At 48.4% G+C, this 20,321-nt stretch overlaps 1 protein-coding gene across 2 annotated transcripts in view; it reads right to left on the minus strand.

Annotated features, from left to right (window-relative positions):
- Window positions 1-771: 771 nt before the first annotated feature.
- The window catches only part of dcaf12 (DDB1 and CUL4 associated factor 12), a 22,366-nt gene continuing 2,816 nt past the window's right edge, over window positions 772-20,321 (minus strand). The window contains exons 2-10 of one of the 2 annotated variants that reach the window (XM_084445973.1): window positions 9,639-9,929; window positions 7,711-8,004; window positions 6,726-6,786; window positions 6,279-6,472; window positions 5,564-5,629; window positions 5,208-5,370; window positions 4,810-4,821; window positions 4,430-4,608; window positions 772-2,769 (exon numbers count right to left, since the gene is read on the minus strand). In XM_084445973.1, the coding sequence (XP_084302099.1) occupies window positions 2,611-2,769; window positions 4,430-4,608; window positions 4,810-4,821; window positions 5,208-5,370; window positions 5,564-5,629; window positions 6,279-6,472; window positions 6,726-6,786; window positions 7,711-8,004; window positions 9,639-9,929 (1,419 nt within the window). In that variant the 3' untranslated portion in view covers window positions 772-2,610. The remainder of the gene's footprint in view (window positions 2,770-4,429; window positions 4,609-4,809; window positions 4,822-5,207; window positions 5,371-5,563; window positions 5,630-6,278; window positions 6,473-6,725; window positions 6,787-7,710; window positions 8,005-9,638; window positions 9,930-20,321) is intronic. The other variant, XM_084445974.1, reaches the window with a different exon arrangement.

Here is a 20,321-nt window from a genome sequence, read left to right on the forward strand (position 1 = left end):
GCGCTCTGGGTCACTTAAAGGTACCCAACGAAACGTGAATCAAAACAATCCGTTCTTTGTTTATTTTCGAAATTCCTCGATTATATGGTTCCTTTTAGTCTAATAAACACGTTGAATCACTTGAATGTCTTTCCTACCTTGTAATTTCTTTGCAAAATGATATTTCGCTAATGTTTTGAAAACAACAAAGATGTGTGAAACGTCACTATTATGTGCTCCGCGTATTGACGCAATGACGTAGTACGGGATTTTCGGGGACCAACTTCTCAAAGTTGCTCTAGAGCGCATACTAGTGGTCAAAAACTACATTGGGTACCTTTAACACTTTTACAGGGTTCAGTTAAATACTTTATAACAAGAGCACGCTTCATATCGGTGGTTCTTTTTTTGAACATGTACATAATGCAGTTGTGGCAGAGAAGTGGCAGTTGAACGGTCCCGTTATGTCCCTGTAATGTCTCCATCAGTGTTAAGCAGCAAATGACCAAAGCAAATTCCTAGTGCGTGTTAAAAACTACCATGGCCAGTAAAACTGATTCTGAAAAGAGGATCTTTAAGATAATACAGGAAATTCCACTCACACGGCCGGTTCTGAACTCGGGTCAAAGAGACAGGTCGTAGTGCAGAGCATCATTGATGAGCATAGAAATAATGACCAACCCCAAAGAGAACACAGTTTTAGGTGCATGATCAAACAAACCACACAGCAATACGAGTAAGAGAAATATTACATCAATATACTTTTTATTATTTTTATGATTATTTTCTTTTTTAAAGATTGAATAGGGTGTTTTTTTCAGATGTTGTTGACATGTTCAATATCCTCAGGTTCAGTAATTTGTAAAAACATTCATAAGGTGTGTATAAAAGAGGGAAACACCCAAAGCAAAGACAAGTCAGTCCACACACTTCTTCAAACATATACATCAAAATGTATGCATTTGTTTTTACACATACGTATACATACATTATGTAAAGTACACTTTCAAAGTGATGGCCATTTTGTTCAACTCGTGGTCGTAATCGGGGTTTCTCTTTTTCTGCCTTTTATTTATAATCGAATGAGCATTATCGTGATGAAGACTCTTAGAAAGTTCCATGTAGAAAAAAGCAAAATCATTTCAGCCCGTGTCGGTCTTTCACAGAAAGACTAGAGGAAGGCAACAAAGTAACTCAAGTCTACCCTGCCTCTTGCCAACAAGGGAGAGTGGAGACACACTCATCCCTCGATACAAAAAACGAGAAATGAAGAGTTAGAAGAACCCACAGTGACAAAGACGACACCTCGAGCAGCATTCAACTCCAGTGGTCGAGGGTCATACTTGTTAGTTCACATCTTTCATCATCTTTCATCTTACTTAATTGGCTAACGATGGAGAACTTTGAAACGCTCGAAGGAAACATTGGATCTTATATTGTTGAAATTGACTGCGCAGGTGGGGCCAGTTGCCTTAAACAAGTCTTAAGACTAGCCCTAGACCTCTGGTCCAGGGATGGGTTCAATCTAAATGTCGACACCTGACTAAATTCTTTTTTTTGGGGGGGGAATAAAATAACGAGCCAGCAGCCATTACAACCACCAAGGAATCTGGGAATTGAATGCCCCTAATTTATACCATAAGGGATGATAGTGAGAAGAGGTGGGGAAATAAATAATAACAATAAAGCTAATAGTAATAATATCAACAAGCGTACGTTTATGTCAAATCACACAGAATCAAAAATAAGCATTCTCCAGGATTATTCATAGCAGAATAGCTATATGGCATTTAGCATCTACGGTCATCACGCCTTTACATCATCAGTGGAGGGGAGGGAAATGATACGTCGCCACCGTCTGATTGGTTGTCCTCCTTCTTTCCTCGAGTCTGATTGGGTAGTTCTTCATCTCAATTTTTTGCTGATTGGCCGCTGTGGCAAAGGCTGACCCAGTCCAGCCAACGAGCATGTCTCTCTCCGTTCCTTATAAAAGTCAAACTCCACTTGGACTCATTCCTTCAGATCTCCCTCGTCTGTTCTCGGGCCCTCCCTCCCTCTCTTTTTTTATTGCCGTCCATTCCGGAGAGAGAGACGAGGGGGGCGACCGCGAGGAGGACGTCCCAAACATCGACGCAAAGAAACCGTTTATGCCAGTATCGCATACTGCGGAAACCCAAAGGAAACGCTTCCTCCCCGAGGGAAATAGTTCTCAAAGACGAAATTCACCCCCGAAATCGAACGGGGGAAAAAAAACCTTACGCATAGTCCAGTCCGTCGGGGATGTACGGTGCGATGTTGAAAAGTGTAAGTAAATGTTATATTGTGGATACTCCGATGTAGTTAATGTTCAAACAAGAGGGGTGGAAGGACAAGTGCAACGGTGGATTGTGGGGGAAAAAGGATGATAGTGGTGATAAGGAGAGATCATGCTCCTGAGTCCTCGAGTGAGGGACGCGGCTAGAGGGACGACCGGATCAGGGACACCGAAAAAGGTGGTGACGGAGGACCGGGGGGGGGGGGGGGGGGGGGGTTGCTAAAACGAGGACCGGGGGGGTGGAGGAATTAGAGAAGACGAGAGAGACGTTGAGTGGAGCGAGGTGGGGGTGGTGAGACAGGGGGGGGGGGGGAGGGCTAGCTCCAGAGTCCCGCGTAGTTGCCGTGGAGACCTGAGCACAGGGGCCCCCCGGCGACGAAGAGCTTGGTGCCGGACTCGTCGTAGCAGTGCGTGTACACGGCGTTCGGGAAGGAGTTGATGTCGGAGAAGTAGCTCCGCCACGTCTCGTCGTGATTCTGGGGAGGAGAGGAGAGAGGGAAGGACGGAAGGATGGGAGGACAGGAGGAGAGGAGAGAGGGAAGGACGGATGATGGGAGGACAGGAGGAGAGGAGAGAGGGAAGGATGGGAGGACAGGAGGAGAGGAGAGAGGGAAGGATGGAAGGATGGAAGGATGGGAGGACAGGAGGAGAGGAGAGAGGGAAGGACGGACAATGGGAGGACAGGAGGAGAGGAGAGAGGGAAGGATGGAAGGATGGAAGGATGGGAGGACAGGAGGAGAGGAGAGAGGGAAGGACGGACAATGGGAGGACAGGAGGAGAGGAGAGAGGGAAGGATGGGAGGACAGGAGGAGAGGAGAGAGGGAAGGACGGACAGATGGGAGGACAGGAGGAGAGGAGAGAGGGAAGGACGGAAGGACAGGAGGAGAGGAGAGAGGGAAGGACGGACAGATGGGAGGACAGGAGGAGAGGAGAGGGGGAAGGACGGACAGATGGGAGGACAGGAGGAGAGGAGAGAGGGAAGGATGGGAGGACAGGAGGAGAGGAGAGAGGGAAGGACGGAAGGATGGAAGGATGGGAGGACAGGAGGAGAGGAGAGAGGGAAGGACGGACAGATGGGAGGACACGAGGAGAGGAGAGAGGGAAGGATGGGAGGAGAGGAGAGAGGGAAGGACGGACGATGGGAGGACAGGAGGAGAGGAGAGAGGGAAGGATGGAAGGATGGGAGGACAGGAGGAGAGGAGAGAGGGAAGGACGGACAGATGGGAGGACAGACGACAGGAGGGACAAACGTAGTCAGTGACTGAGGAACGCAGAACTTTTTGGTACAACCCTACAACTCAACCACCACGTAACATTAGTACCCTACTACTCAACCACCACGTCACATTAGTAGCCTACTACTCAACCACCACGTAACATTAGTAGCCTACTACTCAACCACCACGTAACATTAGTAGCCTACTACTCAACCACCACGTCACATTAGTAGCCTCCTCAGCCATGATCGTTATGTGATCTGACATCTTGGAGAGCCTAACTGTCATAAATCCACAGGTTGACAGACTATTCCTAAGATCAGAAGCCACCTTGAACCATCGGGTTGTACTGAAGTGCCACGGGGGGAGTATAGAAAGTCGGGCTGTACAATTGTGTATTAATTGTTATTGCAATTTTGGCCTCAGCAATATATTAATTGCTAAAGGGCACCATTGATGCATTGGTGAGTTAAAAATCACAAATTCCTGATTTTAAACAGTTCTAGCTGGCATATGAGCGCCACAAATCACTGAGATGTGCGCTGAGCACTGGTGGTGATGAGGGTATTATTTGAACGCTGACTGTAGCACAAAAATATGTCGTCAGTGGACCCTGGAAGCACAGATACTGTGCAAACGGTGTAGAACGACTGTTGCATCACCTTGTTTTTATATGAAAGTGACACCACAGTTAATCACAGTTAATAACTGCGTCGTAATCGTGTCGTCCTGAAGGACAGGGCTGAAAATGAACACCTGCCACCGGCCAAATGCAGGTCACATTTCCAACTGGCGACTAGATTTCGTAAGGCTATCTGAAAAAAAAAATACTTGGCCGGTAGATTTTTTTCATCTACAGTCCCCTTGGCAGGTGACTCACCGTGAGCCAAAATGTGAACTTTCCCCCCTGGTCACTCACCAGCCAACCCTTCCCGGTGGTGAGCTTGAGGATGCCCTCTCCTGGCCGCTGCCGGTACCCGCCGGCCGGACTCAGGGGGTCGTCCAGGAACTTCTGGGCTCGGATGTCGTAGAACAGAAGGGAGCCTTGGCCCGTTCCCACCGTCACGATGTGCTCGTAGAAACTCACGGAGCGGATGCCTGGGGGGGGGGGGGGGGGGGGGCACAAACGCTGAGGTGAATAATGTATTCCGGGGGTTTTTATATTTGTATACGTTTAATTTAAGTTTTAAAAAGGTGCATTCTGTAACGTTCACTTCCTCCCCTTTTGCCCTTGTTTGTAAACACAGGGGGTGTGTCTCAGGGGGTGAGCAACCGTTAGCCAATTGTGAGCTCCGTTACCTAGTAGGTTCCCTGAGGAAGAGAAAAGTGAAAGTTACCAAACGCACCTTTTCAATCAGCTTGCGATATATCCAGTGACATACTGATCAATTTCTACGAAAATTGCCTATAAACACCTAAAATGATAATAGTTCAACCGTTCAACCTTTTCTTCAAATACAGTCTGTTTTTTGGTTGCTTTTCAGATGAAATCGAGTATGTGAACGCATCTCCATATATTACGTTTTTGATGATAGCAAGCACTGCCCCCCTATGAAGGGCCGAGGGCCTTTTGGCGCCATGTGATTTTTCTTTGGCGCCATTTAGGTGTCCAGTGGTTCTATTAGCTCCACGTCTATGCATGTCTAACATGTGTGCGCTCTCTCCTGGTAATAACGGGGTAGTGGTCTGTTACTGACCGCTTCCTCGCTCCCGGGAGCTGACGGACTTGATGCTGTGTGTGGGCTGCCGGGGGTCCAGGAAGGACACGTGGGCCTGGGACCCCACCGCGTACACAGACCAGTCCTGCCCGTACGCCAGACACACGTTCTCCTTGCAGTGGGGCAGCTTGGTGGACAGCAGCTGAGGAGAAGGATAACACACGCTCGTTTCACACACGTTACTGGTTTTAGTGGTATGTGGGGACAGTGAACCGATCGACCGGTCCACATTTTTTATTTCATTTTCGAAAACCTTTTTAGTTGTTGGAAGAATTTTTGTATTTATTTTTTAAACACTGAATGGATTTCAATGTTTCAGAAAGAGATTTACCAACCTTGCACAAGTTGTGCTCAGCCTTCCAAAGGTGAAAATAGCCATCCAGGGACACCGCGCCAAGCTCCTGATGAGGCAAAATAAATGTTTTCTTGTAAATGGATCATTCATTCATTCATTCATTCATTCTATGAAATAGAGTACCAAAGTCTCCGACCATGTCTGCCTCCCCTTTCAGCTAACCAAATATCAGAAAAACCTTTGAGGATATTCCAACAGCGTTTTAATCCCAAACACCCTCCCTGATATGAGATACAGTGGAGGATAAAATCAGCCAAATTCGGTCCAGTGAGAAACTGCAATGGCCAACTTCAGTACTCTACAGCTTTCAGACTAGTTCATTTCTAAAAATGGATTTGAATCCAGTTGCATTAAATGACTGCGGACTGTCTGGAAATGCTGACATAACCAAGACAGTCCACAATGAACTCCTGAGGTGGGCGACGACGTAGGTTTGCAGACGCACTCCTTGAGGGATGTTGTTGGCTGGTGCGCCCCGGTAGCTCAACGGGCTAGGACGCTTACCATGTAAAGGCTAGTCCTTTCTGCAGCGGCGTGGGTTCGAATCCAGCCCACGCCCTTTACTGCATATCTTCCTCTCTCTCTCTCTCTCTCACACCTTTCCTGTCTGTCACCTACACTGTCCTATCATAACAAAGCAGAAATGCCTTCAAAAACATATATATATAAAAGAAGATGGTGTTGGGTGGCGTTACCTTGTGGTTGTTGTTGAAGGCCAAGGCTCTCACTTTGCAGTTGTAGGGATTGGTGTACTCCTTGGGGATGTCCTCCAGGGCCCGGTGGGAGATGTGGGAGTAGCAGGGCACCCCCTCCTCGCTCTGCTTCCTCGCCGCCTGGCTCAGAACCTCTTCAGACACCTCCCACAAACCCATCGAGCCGTCCCGAGACCCTGGGGGGGATTATCTCGGGATTAGCAGATTATCGGGTATCTAGGTCTACATCCCACTCTGCTGTACATTAGAAACAGGTTTTAAAGATTCACAATTTGGGATTGAGTGGAGTGCGCTAAAATACTGTAGGTCCCCCCTTACCATGTCTCATGTTAACCAGTATCTAAATAAGATTCTTCATATCCCCGATGAGTACCACATCCCCCTAGTGAGGGAAAGTTTCCTCCGAAGCTGCCATTTTGTGTGACTCACCAGACACAGCCATGCTGTCACTGATCCACGCGATGGAGAAGATCCAATCATTATGTCCGTCCTGAAAACAAACAACCTTTAGAGGTGATGGCTGTGCATGGCGTCTTCTATATGCTATTGAGCGGTGGCACCGGAATCAAAGAAGAAATCAAATCAATCTTTCGGTCTTTGTGATTGTGGACCGAGATGTAAAAACCACCTGCCAGGTTTGATCATAAGTGTTTTGGGTGTAGCCCGTCAGTATGGTGCGCTGGTAATGTTGGCTAAGAATGACGGCTAAAATGCGAGGTGTATCTGACTCTCTTGATCAAAACTAAGATAACCAATTGCCTCGAGATTTCAATGAGTTGGAGTGAACTGGACATACAGTTCGCTCCAAACGTATTTGGACAGACTAGTGACACTATTTTTGGGGGGGGTTGGAGTCTGAGTGCACTCTTGAATATATCATCCAGATTGGCCGACCGGTTCAGAAATGAGTCCTTTTTGTACACAGCTCCAGTACAGGCCTGGCAGAGCATCACAGGGAGGTCGCCCCCTTGTGGTGATGTCTATGTGTCGCAGACCTCGGGGAATCGGACAAAGGATGAACGCTCGAGCGCAACACGGCCACGATTCTCTTTGGCCGTTTCTTCTGGCCAGCTGAGAGAGAGAACGCTGATCCCGTGGCTCTGAGGAAGACTCTCAGCCCAAACGCAAAGAAATGGAGGTCCTTTGTGTCATTCTGACCTGTTTTGTTTTCATGTATGGTGATGTTTGGCTTGCATAAGCAGGGCTGTATTGTTTTCAAGATGAAATTTGTCAAATAAAATCAATCAATCAATTAATCAATCAATCAATCAACCAATCAACCAATCAATCAATCAATCAATCAATCAATCGACTTAAATTCAGCCTCTATGTTAATTCATTTGTTTGTGCATTAAACATGGATACCCAGCCCTAGTCATAAGTCATCTTCGGGTGAAGGGAGGCCGTGACTTACGTCTCCGACGCAGACGGGGTCCAGGGTGGGCAGCTGGTAGACGGCCAGGCTGTTGGGGTTGTCTCCGCCGGTCGCCAGCAGCGTGCCGGAGGGGTTGAGCTCGATGGCGTGGATCCCGCAGCCCTGCTGGTCCAGCCCGGAGCCCGAGCCGGCGATGTGCAGGAAGGGGTTCCCCACGGGGCCCCCGGCGGGCCAGGAGCCCCCGCCCCCACTGCCGCCGCCGCCTCGGCCCTCCCGGTCCTTCAGCATGGGGATGCGGGTGATCTGACCCGACAGGACGTCCGCCACAAACAGCTACAGGGAGGAGAACCGACCCGAGGTTACATGAGGTGGACATTACTCGTCACCCGGTTCTGTCCCCAGGTTCTGTCATCATTTACTGTGACGTAAACCTATACAAAAAACCTTTTGATGGTGCGCCCGGATAGGTAAAAGTATGCAGGTGTAGTTGTGCATGAGCCTTCCAAGTATACACAAATAACGATGAACATGGGCTTCCGTCTTTTTGGCCGAGGAGGGACTAATTACATTTTAAAAACGTTATCATCTTGACATTTCCAGAAAAGATAAAAGGCCAACGGGCCACATGGCTTTGCTCAGGTCATGAACAGAGATGCACAGCCAACATCAACGGCTAGACAACGTTTCGATGGCCCGATACCCAATCAAAGAAAAGACCATTCAAATATTACAAACCTCACGATGGTTAAATACAAATACAAAAGGCCATATCATGAAAACCGTGATTGATTTCCTTACTGACTGATCCCAGGAGATGTTTATCGATATTTTTGAATACTTCGAAGGCTTTGTTCCCTCCCGTCTCCCAGAACCATAAAATAATTGCTAATTTGTCATTCCAGAGAATTAGACAGACAATAGCTAAACCAAACTAGTCCAGACTGGTTCATATTTTCCAGACATGTAGGAAGACTGAGAGCAGGCGTCCCTGACGGGGACACGGACGGACGGGGACAGTAGGAAACAGGTCGGCTCAGGGAGAAAAGGCAGCACAGTACGGTATTTTTCCATATTTAATTTCCGTGTGTTTTCCATGACTGGAAATCGGTCGCCTGTTTTCCAGGTTGTCCGGGACGCGTGGGAACCCTGCAGTCTTGAAAAGATGATAAAAATCTTGATTATCTTCCACAAATAGCCTGGAATCACGGCCGGTCTGTATAGTTGTCTGCTTAGACGCCTTGAAAACGCAGAACCAGTATCTGTCCGGTATAAACCCTTCATTCTCTTCCTTCAGTCTGGCAGCACAGAGCTGCACCAGCCTCTCAAACCCTTCCTGTCCCTTGTGGTCCCAGTTAGACAACGGAAAACATTGCACATTCCCCAACAGGCCTCCACGTTAGGTCTTTCTCAATACCCACAATTCCATGCTCCGAGCATGCAGGGTTTGTTTATTTAGCAGGCCCGGTCTTGATCGTGTCAAGTCCATCACCCTCCCCCCCTATCAATTTGGCTGCTGTGACATACATACATATCATACATCGGAAAATAGCACATTTATTTATTCCGACGTTAACTTTTCCGTTTTGACTAGAATCGGCCTTACTTGACCATGTCTGCATTACCAAGTAGGCCTAATAGAATTAGCATAAGCTCGTTTAAGTAAAAGTCAAATTCCTCTTGAGGAAATGACTCTGTTTTGACCCTTGTAAGAATGATGTACATTATGACATACCATGACTGTTTTAACTTTCTTTCTGTTGTACTTAACCCAATAAACATTTAAGTAAAAAAATAAAATAAAAAAAAATGTTACAATGTATTCTGCATTGTCCCTGACCAACCAATTAAAAAATACTATTGGAATAAAAAAAATAAAAAAAATAAAGTTAAATTCCTTGACCCCATGCACTTCCTTAACTCGTAACCGTCTGCCTCAACGCCGTGACCCTTGACCTCCGGCCCCTCACCGTGTTGCACTTGGTCCCGCAGACCACCTGGCGGTGGTTGAGCCACTGGGAGGCGAAGACCTTGTTGAGGCGTCCCAGGGAGAACTCCCGCTCCCTCAGGATGGCGGGGAGCCGCCCGGCGGCGAAGCCCCTCAGGCTCTGCTGGAGGCGGCGCTCGTGCTGCTGCTGCGGCCGGAACTCGCGACCCCGCAGGGCGCACACCACCGAGCGCCGGCTGCGCCACCACTGCTGCGCGTGGCGCGACGAGGACGACACGCGGCTCCGCTTGTACGCCGTCTGGCACCAGCCCACCTGGAGGGAGGGAGGGAGGGAGGGGGAGAGGGGCGCGGTTAAATCGGGCGGCGCGGTCATCCGGCGCAAATATTTGGAGTCGTGAACGTTAACATTTTCCCGGGGACATCCTTCGTGCACGCGCAAAAAAGTGAGCACGAAAATGTGCATTTGCGGGGAGGGGGGGCGCGTGGGAACCCTGCAGTCTTGAAAAGATGATTAAAATCTGGATTATCTTCCACAAATAGCCTGGAATCACGGCCGGTCTGTATAGTTATCTGCTTAGACGCCTTGAACACGCAGAACCAGTATCTGTCTGTCCAGTACTTGACTGTCTTACAACCCCTCTCTCTCCAGTACACACACTGTACCCCCCCCTCTCTCTCTCCAGTACACACACTGTACCCCCCCCCCCCTCTCTCTCCAGTAAACACACTGTACCCCCCCCCTCTCTCTCTCCAGTACACACACTGTACCCCCCTCTCTCTCTCTCCAGTACACACACTGTACCCCCCCCCCCCTCTCTCTCCAGTAAACACACTGTACCCCCCCCCTCTCTCTCTCCAGTACACACACTGTACCCCCCCCCTCTCTCTCTCCAGTACACACACTGTACCCCCCCCTCTCTCTCCAGTACACACACTGTACCCCCCCCTCTCTCTCTCCAGTACACACACTGTACCCCCCCCTCTCTCTCCAGTACACACACTGTACCCCCCCCTCTCTCTCCAGTACACACACTGTACCCCCCCCTCTCTCTCTCCAGTACACACACTGTACCCCCCCCCCCCTCTCTCTCCAGTAAACACACTGTACCCCCCCCCTCTCTCTCTCCAGTACACACACTGTACCCCCCCCCTCTCTCTCTCCAGTACACACACTGTACCCCCCCCTCTCTCTCCAGTACACACACTGTACCCCCCCCTCTCTCTCTCCAGTACACACACTGTACCCCCCCCTCTCTCTCCAGTACACACACTGTACCCCCCCCTCTCTCTCCAGTACACACACTGTACCCCCCCTCTCTCTCCAGTACACACACTGTACCCCCCCCTCTCTCTCCAGTACACACACTGTACCCCCCCCTCTCTCTCTCTCCTCAGTACACACACTGTACCCCCCCCCCCCTCTCTCCTCAGTACACACACTGTACCCCCCCCCCCCCTCTCTCTCCAGTACACACACTGTACCCCCCCCCTCTCTCTCCAGTACACACACTGTACCCCCCCCCTCTCTCTCCAGTACACACACTGTACCCCCCCCCTCTCTCTCCAGTACACACACTGTACCCCCCTCTCCCTCTCCAGTACACACACTGTACCCCCCCCTCTCTCTCTCCAGTACACACACTGTACCCCCCCCCTCTCTCTCCAGTACACACACTGTACCCCCCCCTCTCTCTCTCCAGTACACACACTGTACCCCCCCCCTCTCTCTCCAGTACACACACTGTACCCCCCCCTCTCTCTCTCCAGTACACACACTGTACCCCCCCCCTCTCTCTCCAGTACACACACTGTACCCCCCCCCTCTCTCTCCAGTACACACACTGTACCCCCCCCCCCTCTCTCTCCAGTACACACACTGTACCCCCCCCTCTCTCCATCCAGAACACACACTGTACCCCCCCCCTCTCTCTCCAGTACACACACTGTACCCCCCCCTCTCTCCATCCAGAACACACACTGTACCCCCCCCCCCCCTTAAGCCATTCATCTCCCCAGAGGAGCCCAGCCATTACTTCCAGCCCACTGACCCAGATTCAAGGAGCCAACTGGGTCAGGTCAGGATCACTCACTCTCCCTCTCTCGCTCGCTCACACACCACCTTCAGAGAGTCTTTGTCAGGCGGCGTCGGCGCGTGACCATCAGTACCATCAATCCGATAGCGAGCTTGAGCCGTGCTCTCACAGCTACGCCAGACAAAGAGGGGGACGCATCTCAAAATGAACGCTAGCGTGATGGCACAGACAGAGGCCCCAGAACCTTCTTCAAAAGACCGACAGAAGCCGACGAGCACAGCGGCGACGCCACACACAACACGTTTGAGCGACCACTCCAATGCAGCAGGCTACCTCTACAGAAGCTATCACGATTAAGCAGGTGCGCAGGCGAGGACAAAAAACATCTGTCACTCGGCCGTCTACCAAATAAAAACCCCTCAGGGAGCAATTTGGGGTTCAATGGCCCCCGTCCCAATGTACCCCCTAAACATCAATCTTACAATTACATAAATGTAATGTCATCATGTAATTAGATTATTAAATGTGGTCTAAATGCATCCCTGACCACCTCCGGAGGTGGTTTGGCCGATCGGATCGAGACTAACAAAGAGGATTGTCGTTCCTAGTTTGTGTTGTTCCGGGGAGCAATTGAGTGTGACACAGACCACGAGTAACGCTGGTCTGCTGCTAGCTGCCTAAATAGCCATTAAGTGGCAAGATTTACTGTAAAATGATTGTCTGTAAAAACGAAAACCTATCAAAGGAAAGGAGCACATGAAACGTTTTGTGAGAAATGGAGATCGAGATGATGCATTTCCTCTGATCGGTTATGGCGGATATTTTATTACATGACTACATTGTGATCTGATCACTGCTGATTGAAGGACCTGGAGCTGTCTCCGGTACTCTCGTCTTAACCGTTTCATTAGCGTCTCATTTGAGAGCTTCCTAGTAAAGGTGTCACGAAGCCCTTTGTCTTGCAAAATATTCCTAGACCAAATGTTCATTGTGTTCAGGCCCCCACCGAGGTCACAATCTACAGTGTTAATGAGCTAATCAGGGTTAGTCCCTGGACCTTTTGGGCAAAAACCTTCCGACACTGTATGTACAATGAAAATCTGAAATTCCACCATTTGGTACAAACATTTACCTGCCAGTGTAGCAGACAGCTAGCCTGGCTTCACCAGACCCAATTCCCAAAAATGAAGGGTCTGGATATTCTCAGTTCATTTTCGATTTCCAATGGGAGATAAAAATAGGCTCTGGGTGCAATTGGACCTATGACCAATCAGAGCAAGACAGACATCTTGATTGTTTATTATTATTATTATTATAGTCAGTCATATCGAGCCTGCGGTTGTGACTGGCCCGGTCAAGAACAGACCAGGTGTAAATCTGTCTGAACGGGAGCGTTACCTGACTGATCTGTGGAGAGAAACACGTGAGCTCACGTGTTCAGGATGGCGATGCCAGGCTAGCGGACAGCCTTCCGAGATCTCAAATCTACCCATATTTGGCACTTGGCAGGTGTTAATTCTGGACCTTATAGGGTTAGTGGCCTGGATGCAGGCCTACTGTCGATTCAACTAGCATCATTGACCCTGGCAAATGGTTCACAAACTGGGTATTGTAAATAAGCCATTGGGTAAATAAGCCATTGGGTAGCTAAGGTACAAAATAGCACTGACTGTAATTGCCATGACTGTAATTGCCATTTTGATTGCTGAAATGATTAGGCTGTCTGGCGTTTTATTCCTCAAATGGAATGGTTTGGCTCATTATACTGAATAATGGATGGTTTAGGTCCGTTATATAAATTATTATATTTTCGGTCTGCTGTCTCATTATGAAATGCCATGTCACTTTCTATTAAAATGGCATTCATTAATCATTGGATGACCGCATTTCAACAAGATGAAATTTCACAAAGCCCTGCAAGGAATTCTTAATTCGATCTATGCCTGAGATTTTAACTCAATCAATCAAAGCTTTATTTGTATACACAAATACACAAACAACACAATGCGCTTTACAGAGAACAAGGGACTGCAACTGTATAGGTCAGTACAGTCTATTATAGAAGATAACCACCACAAAATATGAGTCAGGAGCAAAGAGCAAACTAATGTGGACTCATGTTCTTAACTCAAAATGCTAGCTTCACAATGGAAAGACTAGTTGAACTGGTACTGCCTGGTTAGCTCGCTAGTTGGCCAGTTCGGCTGGACCCAGCTGAAAATGGCAACCGCAAGGCAGGTTAAAGGTACCCAATGTAGTTTTTGACCACTAGTATGCGCTCTAGAGCAACTTTGAGAAGGTGGCCCCCGAAAATCGCGTACTGCGTCATTGCGTCAATACACGGAGCACATAATAGTGACGTTTCACACATCTTTGTTGTTTTCAAAACATTAGCTAAATATCATTTTGCGAAGAAATTAAAATGTAGGAAAGACATTCAAGTGGTTCAACATGTTTATTAGACTACAAGGAACCATATAATCGAGGAATTTCGAAAATAAACAAAGAACGGATTGTTTTGATTCACGTTTCGTTGGGTACCTTTAACACACAGACTGGTTGCAGCTAACGTCGTTTACAACACTGAATAGTCATATGGCTGGGCATTAAGCGCTCTGTCCATTCATCCTCAAATAAGATACCTAGCCAGTGATCAATGATAGAGCTAACTTATCGGGTTGGCCCTCCCTGTAGCACTCAATTACCTAACGTATAGCTACTTTCACTTATGGTGCATTCGTTTGTGGTCGGAGGTGGCGAGTCGCAAGTGGCCAAATACCTACCTCCGACCTGTGTGCATTCGAGCTATAGCGAATGATACGATGATGATATGATATGATATTATATGATATTGACACCAGCCGGCAACTGGGGGCTGAGAAACATATCCGAATTTGCGACGAGGAAGTGCGAGTTCATGAGGTGTTTTATTTAATCATTCCTAGCAAGTCGCAATTTGCACCTCCCAGTTATAAACGAACGCACCATAAGCTAAGGCTACAGCTGCGCAGCTTATTAGCACGTCTTGGACTAAGGCTAGCGGGCAACCTACGCTCGTTCTAGGCAGCGTTCTTACTTGAAACGCTGAAGCAAATAGCAACTAACTAACTAACTAACTAACTAACTAACTAGCTATAACTGGTGTCGTACGAGCCAACGTCCCAGTCAGTGCAGTGGTGTGGCGTTTCGCAACCCAGTTTAGCAATAACACCATTGAGTTTAGGGTTAAGGAAGACCCTAACCTTAACCCTAACCCCTAACCTTAACCCTAACCCCTAACCTTAACCCTAACCCTAAACTCTATGGTGTTCTTGCTAAACTGGGTTGCGAAAAGTAATCTCACGGCCGGGACACATCAACTTCATGCATTGTATAACTGGTGTCGTACTAGCCAACGTCCCAGTCAGTGCAGTGGTTTGGGAATAGCTAGCTAGCTCAGCTAGCATCTATAGCATTACCCGTAGAGTGGCTCGCTAGCTAGCCATCCATAGCTAAGCTAACCTCGGCTAATCGGATGCTAGCTATGGTGTCAACACCTCTACCCACAGCCTGTATGTATGTTAGCTAGCTAGTAATAACGCTAGACCAGCTAGCTAGTATTTAGGAGCCAGCTAGCTAGTATTTAGGAGCCAGCTAGCTAGTATTCAGGAGCCAGCTAGCTAGTATTTAGGAGCCAGCTAGCTCATATTTGGGAGCCAGCTAGCTAATATTCGGGAGCCAGCTAGCTAGTATTCAGGAGCCAGCTAGCTAGTATTTAGGAGCCAGCTAGCTAGTATTCAGGAGCCAGCTAGCTAGTATTTAGGAGCCAGCTAGCTAGTATTTGGGAGCCAGCTAGCTAGTATTTAGGAGCCAGCTAGCTAGTATTCGGGAGCCAGCTAGCTAGTATTCAGGAGCCAGCTAGCTAGTATTTAGGAGCCAGCTAGCTAGTATTCAGGAGCCAGCTAGCTAGTATTCAGGAGCCAGCTAGCTAGTATTCAGGAGCCAGCTAGCTAGTATTCAGGAGCCAGCTAGCTAGTATTTAGGAGCCAGCTAGCTAGTATTTAGGAGCCAGCTAGCTAGTATTTAGGAGCCAGCTAGCTAGTATTTAGGAGCCAGCTAGCTAGTATTTAGGAGCCAGCTAGCTAGTATTCAGGAGCCAGCTAGCTAGTATTTAGGAGCCAGCTAGCTAGTATTTGGGAGCCAGCTAGTTAGTATTTAGGAGCCAGCTAGCTAGTATTTAGGAGCCAGCTAGCTAGTATTCAGGAGCCAGCTAGCTAGTATTTAGGAGCCAGCTAGCTAGTATTCAGGAGCCAGCTAGCTAGTAATAACCCTAGACCAGCTAGCTAGTATTCAGGAGCCAGCTAGCTAGTATTTAGGAGCCAGCTAGCTAGTATTTAGGAGCCAGCTAGCTAGTATTTAGGAGCCAGCTAGCTAGTATTCAGGAGCCAGCTAGCTAGTATTCAGGAGCCAGCTAGCTAGTATTCAGGAGCCAGCTAGCTAGTATTCAGGAGCCAGCTAGCTAGTATTCGGGAGCCAGCTAGCTAGTATTCGGGAGCCAGCTAGCTAGTATTCAGGAGCCAGCTAGCTAGTATTCAGGAGCCAGCTAGCTAGTATTTAGGAGCCAGCTAGCTAGTATTCAGGAGCCAGCTAGCTAGTATTCAGGAGCCAGCTAGCTAGTATTCAGGAGCCAGCTAGCTAGTATTCAGGAGCCAGCTAGCTAGTATTCAGGAGCCAGCTAGCTAGTATTCAGGAGCCAGCTAGCTAGTATTCAGGAGCCAGCTAGCTAGTATTCAGGAGCCAGCTAGCTAGTATTCAGGAGCCAGCTAGCTAGTATTTAGGAGCCAGCTAGCTAGTATTCAGGAGCCAGCTAGCTAGTATTTAGGAGCCAGCTAGCTAGTATTCAGGAGCCAGCTAGCTAGTATTCAGGAGCCAGCTAGCTAGTAATAACCCTAGACCAGCTAGCTAGTATTCAGGAGCCAGCTAGCTAGTAATAACCCTAGACCAGCTAGCTAGTATTCAGGAGCCAGCTAGCTAGTATTTAGGAGCCAGCTAGCTAGTATTTAGGAGCCAGCTAGCTAGTATTTAGGAGCCAGCTAGCTAGTATTCAAGAGCCAGCTAGCTAGTATTCAGGAGCCAGCTAGCTAGTATTCAGGAGCCAGCTAGCTAGTATTTGGGAGCCAGCTAGCTAGTATTCAGGAGCCAGCTAGCTAGTATTCAGGAGCCAGCTAGCTAGTATTTAGGAGCCAGCTAGCTAGTATTCAGGAGCCAGCTAGCTAGTATTCAGGAGCCAGCTAGCTAGTATTCAGGAGCCAGCTAGCTAGTATTTGGGAGCCAGCTAGCTAGTATTTAGGAGCCAGCTAGCTAGTATTTAGGAGCCAGCTAGCTAGTATTTAGGAGCCAGCTAGCTAGTATTTGGGAGCCAGCTAGCTAGTATTTAGGAGCCAGCTAGCTAGTATTCAGGAGCCAGCTAGCTAGTATTCAGGAGCCAGCTAGCTAGTATTTGGGAGCCAGCTAGCTAGTATTTAGGAGCCAGCTAGCTAGTATTCGGGAGCCAGCTAGCTAGTATTCAGGAGCCAGCTAGCTAGTATTCAGGAGCCAGCTAGCTAGTATTTAGGAGCCAGCTAGCTAGTATTCAGGAGCCAGCTAGCTAGTATTCAGGAGCCAGCTAGCTAGTATTCAGGAGCCAGCTAGCTAGTATTTAGGAGCCAGCTAGCTAGTATTTGGGAGCCAGCTAGCTAGTATTCAGGAGCCAGCTAGCTAGTATTTAGGAGCCAGCTAGCTAGTATTTGGGAGCCAGCTAGCTAGTATTCAGGAGCCAGCTAGCTAGTATTTAGGAGCCAGCTAGCTAGTATTCAGGAGCCAGCTAGCTAGTATTCAGGAGCCAGCTAGCTAGTATTCAGGAGCCAGCTAGCTAGTATTCAGGAGCCAGCTAGCTAGTATTCAGGAGCCAGCTAGCTAGTATTTAGGAGCCAGCTAGCTAGTATTTAGGAGTCAGCTAGCTAGTATTCAGGAGCCAGCTAGCTAGTATTTAGGAGCCAGCTAGCTAGTATTCAGGAGCCAGCTAGCTAGTATTCAGGAGCCAGCTAGCTAGTATTCAGGAGCCAGCTAGCTAGTATTCAGGAGCCAGCTAGCTAGTATTCAGGAGCCAGCTAGCTAGTAATAACCCTAGACCAGCTAGCTAGTATTCAGGAGCCAGCTAGCTAGTAATAACCCTAGAACAGCTAGCTAGTATTTAGGAGCCAGCTAGCTAGTATTCAGGAGCCAGCTAGCTAGTATTCAGGAGCCAGCTAGCTAGTATTCAGGAGCCAGCTAGCTAGTATTCAGGAGCCAGCTAGCTAGTATTCAGGAGCCAGCTAGCTAGTATTCAGGAGCCAGCTAGCTAGTATTCAGGAGCCAGCTAGCTAGTAATAACCCTAGACCAGCTAGCTAGTATTCAGGAGCCAGCTAGCTAGTAATAACCCTAGAACAGCTAGCTAGTATTTAGGAGCCAGCTAGCTAGTATTCAGGAGCCAGCTAGCTAGTATTCAGGAGCCAGCTAGCTAGTATTTAGGAGCCAGCTAGCTCATATTTAGGAGCCAGCTAGCTAGTATTCAGGAGCCAGCTAGCTAGTATTCAGGAGCCAGCTAGCTAGTATTCAGGAGCCAGCTAGCTAGTATTCAGGAGCCAGCTAGCTAGTATTCAGGAGCCAGCTAGCTAGTATTCAGGAGCCAGCTAGCTAGTATTCAGGAGCCAGCTAGCTAGTAATAACCCTAGACCAGCTAGCTAGTATTCAGGAGCCAGCTAGCTAGTAATAACCCTAGACCAGCTAGCTAGTATTTAGGAGCCAGCTAGCTAGTATTCAGGAGCCAGCTAGCTAGTATTTAGGAGCCAGCTAGCTAGTATTCAGGAGCCAGCTAGCTCATATTTAGGAGCCAGCTAGCTAGTATTTAGGAGCCAGCTAGCTCATATCTAGGAGCCAGCTAGCTCATATCTAGGAGCCAGCTAGCTAGTATTCAGGAGCCAGCTAGCTAGTATTTAGGAGCCAGCTAGCTAGTATTCAGGAGCCAGCTAGCTAGTATTCAGGAGCCAGCTAGCTAGTATTCAGGAGCCAGCTAGCTAGTATTTAGGAGCCAGCTAGCTAGTATTCAGGAGCCAGCTAGCTAGTATTCAGGAGCCAGCTAGCTCATATCTAGGAGCCAGCTAGCTAGTATTCAGGAGCCAGCTAGCTAGTATTCAGGAGCCAGCTAGCTAGTATTTAGGAGCCAGCTAGCTAGTATTTAGGAGCCAGCTAGCTAGTATTCAGGAGCCAGCTAGCTAGTATTCAGGAGCCAGCTAGCTAGTATTCAGGAGCCAGCTAGCTAGTATTCAGGAGCCAGCTAGCTAGTATTCAGGAGCCAGCTAGCTAGTATTCAGGAGCCAGCTAGCTAGTATTTAGGAGCCAGCTAGCTAGTATTTAGGAGCCAGCTAGCTAGTATTCAGGAGCCAGCTAGCTAGTATTTAGGAGCCAGCTAGCTAGTATTTAGGAGCCAGCTAGCTAGTATTCAGGAGCCAGCTAGCTAGTATTCAGGAGCCAGCTAGCTAGTATTCAGGAGCCAGCTAGCTAGTAATAACCCTAGACCAGCTAGCTAGTATTCAGGAGCCAGCTAGCTAGTAATAACCCTAGACCAGCTAGCTAGTATTCAGGAGCCAGCTAGCTAGTATTTAGGAGCCAGCTAGCTAGTATTTAGGAGCCAGCTAGCTAGTATTTAGGAGCCAGCTAGCTAGTATTCAGGAGCCAGCTAGCTAGTATTCAGGAGCCAGCTAGCTAGTATTCAGGAGCCAGCTAGCTAGTATTCAGGAGCCAGCTAGCTAGTATTTGGGATCCAGCTAGCTAGTATTCAGGAGCCAGCTAGCTAGTATTCAGGAGCCAGCTAGCTAGTATTTAGGAGCCAGCTAGCTAGTATTCAGGAGCCAGCTAGCTAGTATTCAGGAGCCAGCTAGCTAGTATTCAGGAGCCAGCTAGCTAGTATTTGGGAGCCAGCTAGCTAGTATTTAGGAGCCAGCTAGCTAGTATTTAGGAGCCAGCTAGCTAGTATTTAGGAGCCAGCTAGCTAGTATTTGGGAGCCAGCTAGCTAGTATTTAGGAGCCAGCTAGCTAGTATTCAGGAGCCAGCTAGCTAGTATTCAGGAGCCAGCTAGCTAGTATTTGGGAGCCAGCTAGCTAGTATTTAGGAGCCAGCTAGCTAGTATTCGGGAGCCAGCTAGCTAGTATTCAGGAGCCAGCTAGCTAGTATTCAGGAGCCAGCTAGCTAGTATTTAGGAGCCAGCTAGCTAGTATTTAGGAGCCAGCTAGCTAGTATTTAGGAGCCAGCTAGCTAGTATTTGGGAGCCAGCTAGCTAGTATTTAGGAGCCAGCTAGCTAGTATTTGGGAGCCAGCTAGCTAGTATTCAGGAGCCAGCTAGCTAGTATTTAGGAGCCAGCTAGCTAGTATTTGGGAGCCAGCTAGCTAGTATTCAGGAGCCAGCTAGCTAGTATTTAGGAGCCAGCTAGCTAGTATTTAGGAGCCAGCTAGCTAGTATTCAGGAGCCAGCTAGCTAGTATTCAGGAGCCAGCTAGCTAGTATTCAGGAGCCAGCTAGCTAGTATTCAGGAGCCAGCTAGCTAGTATTTAGGAGCCAGCTAGCTAGTATTTAGGAGTCAGCTAGCTAGTATTCAGGAGCCAGCTAGCTACTATT

The sequence above is a fragment of the Borostomias antarcticus genome, assembly GCF_949987555.1.
Source record: "Borostomias antarcticus genome assembly, chromosome: 11".
NCBI classification, from domain to species: Eukaryota; Metazoa; Chordata; class Actinopteri; order Stomiiformes; family Stomiidae; genus Borostomias; species Borostomias antarcticus.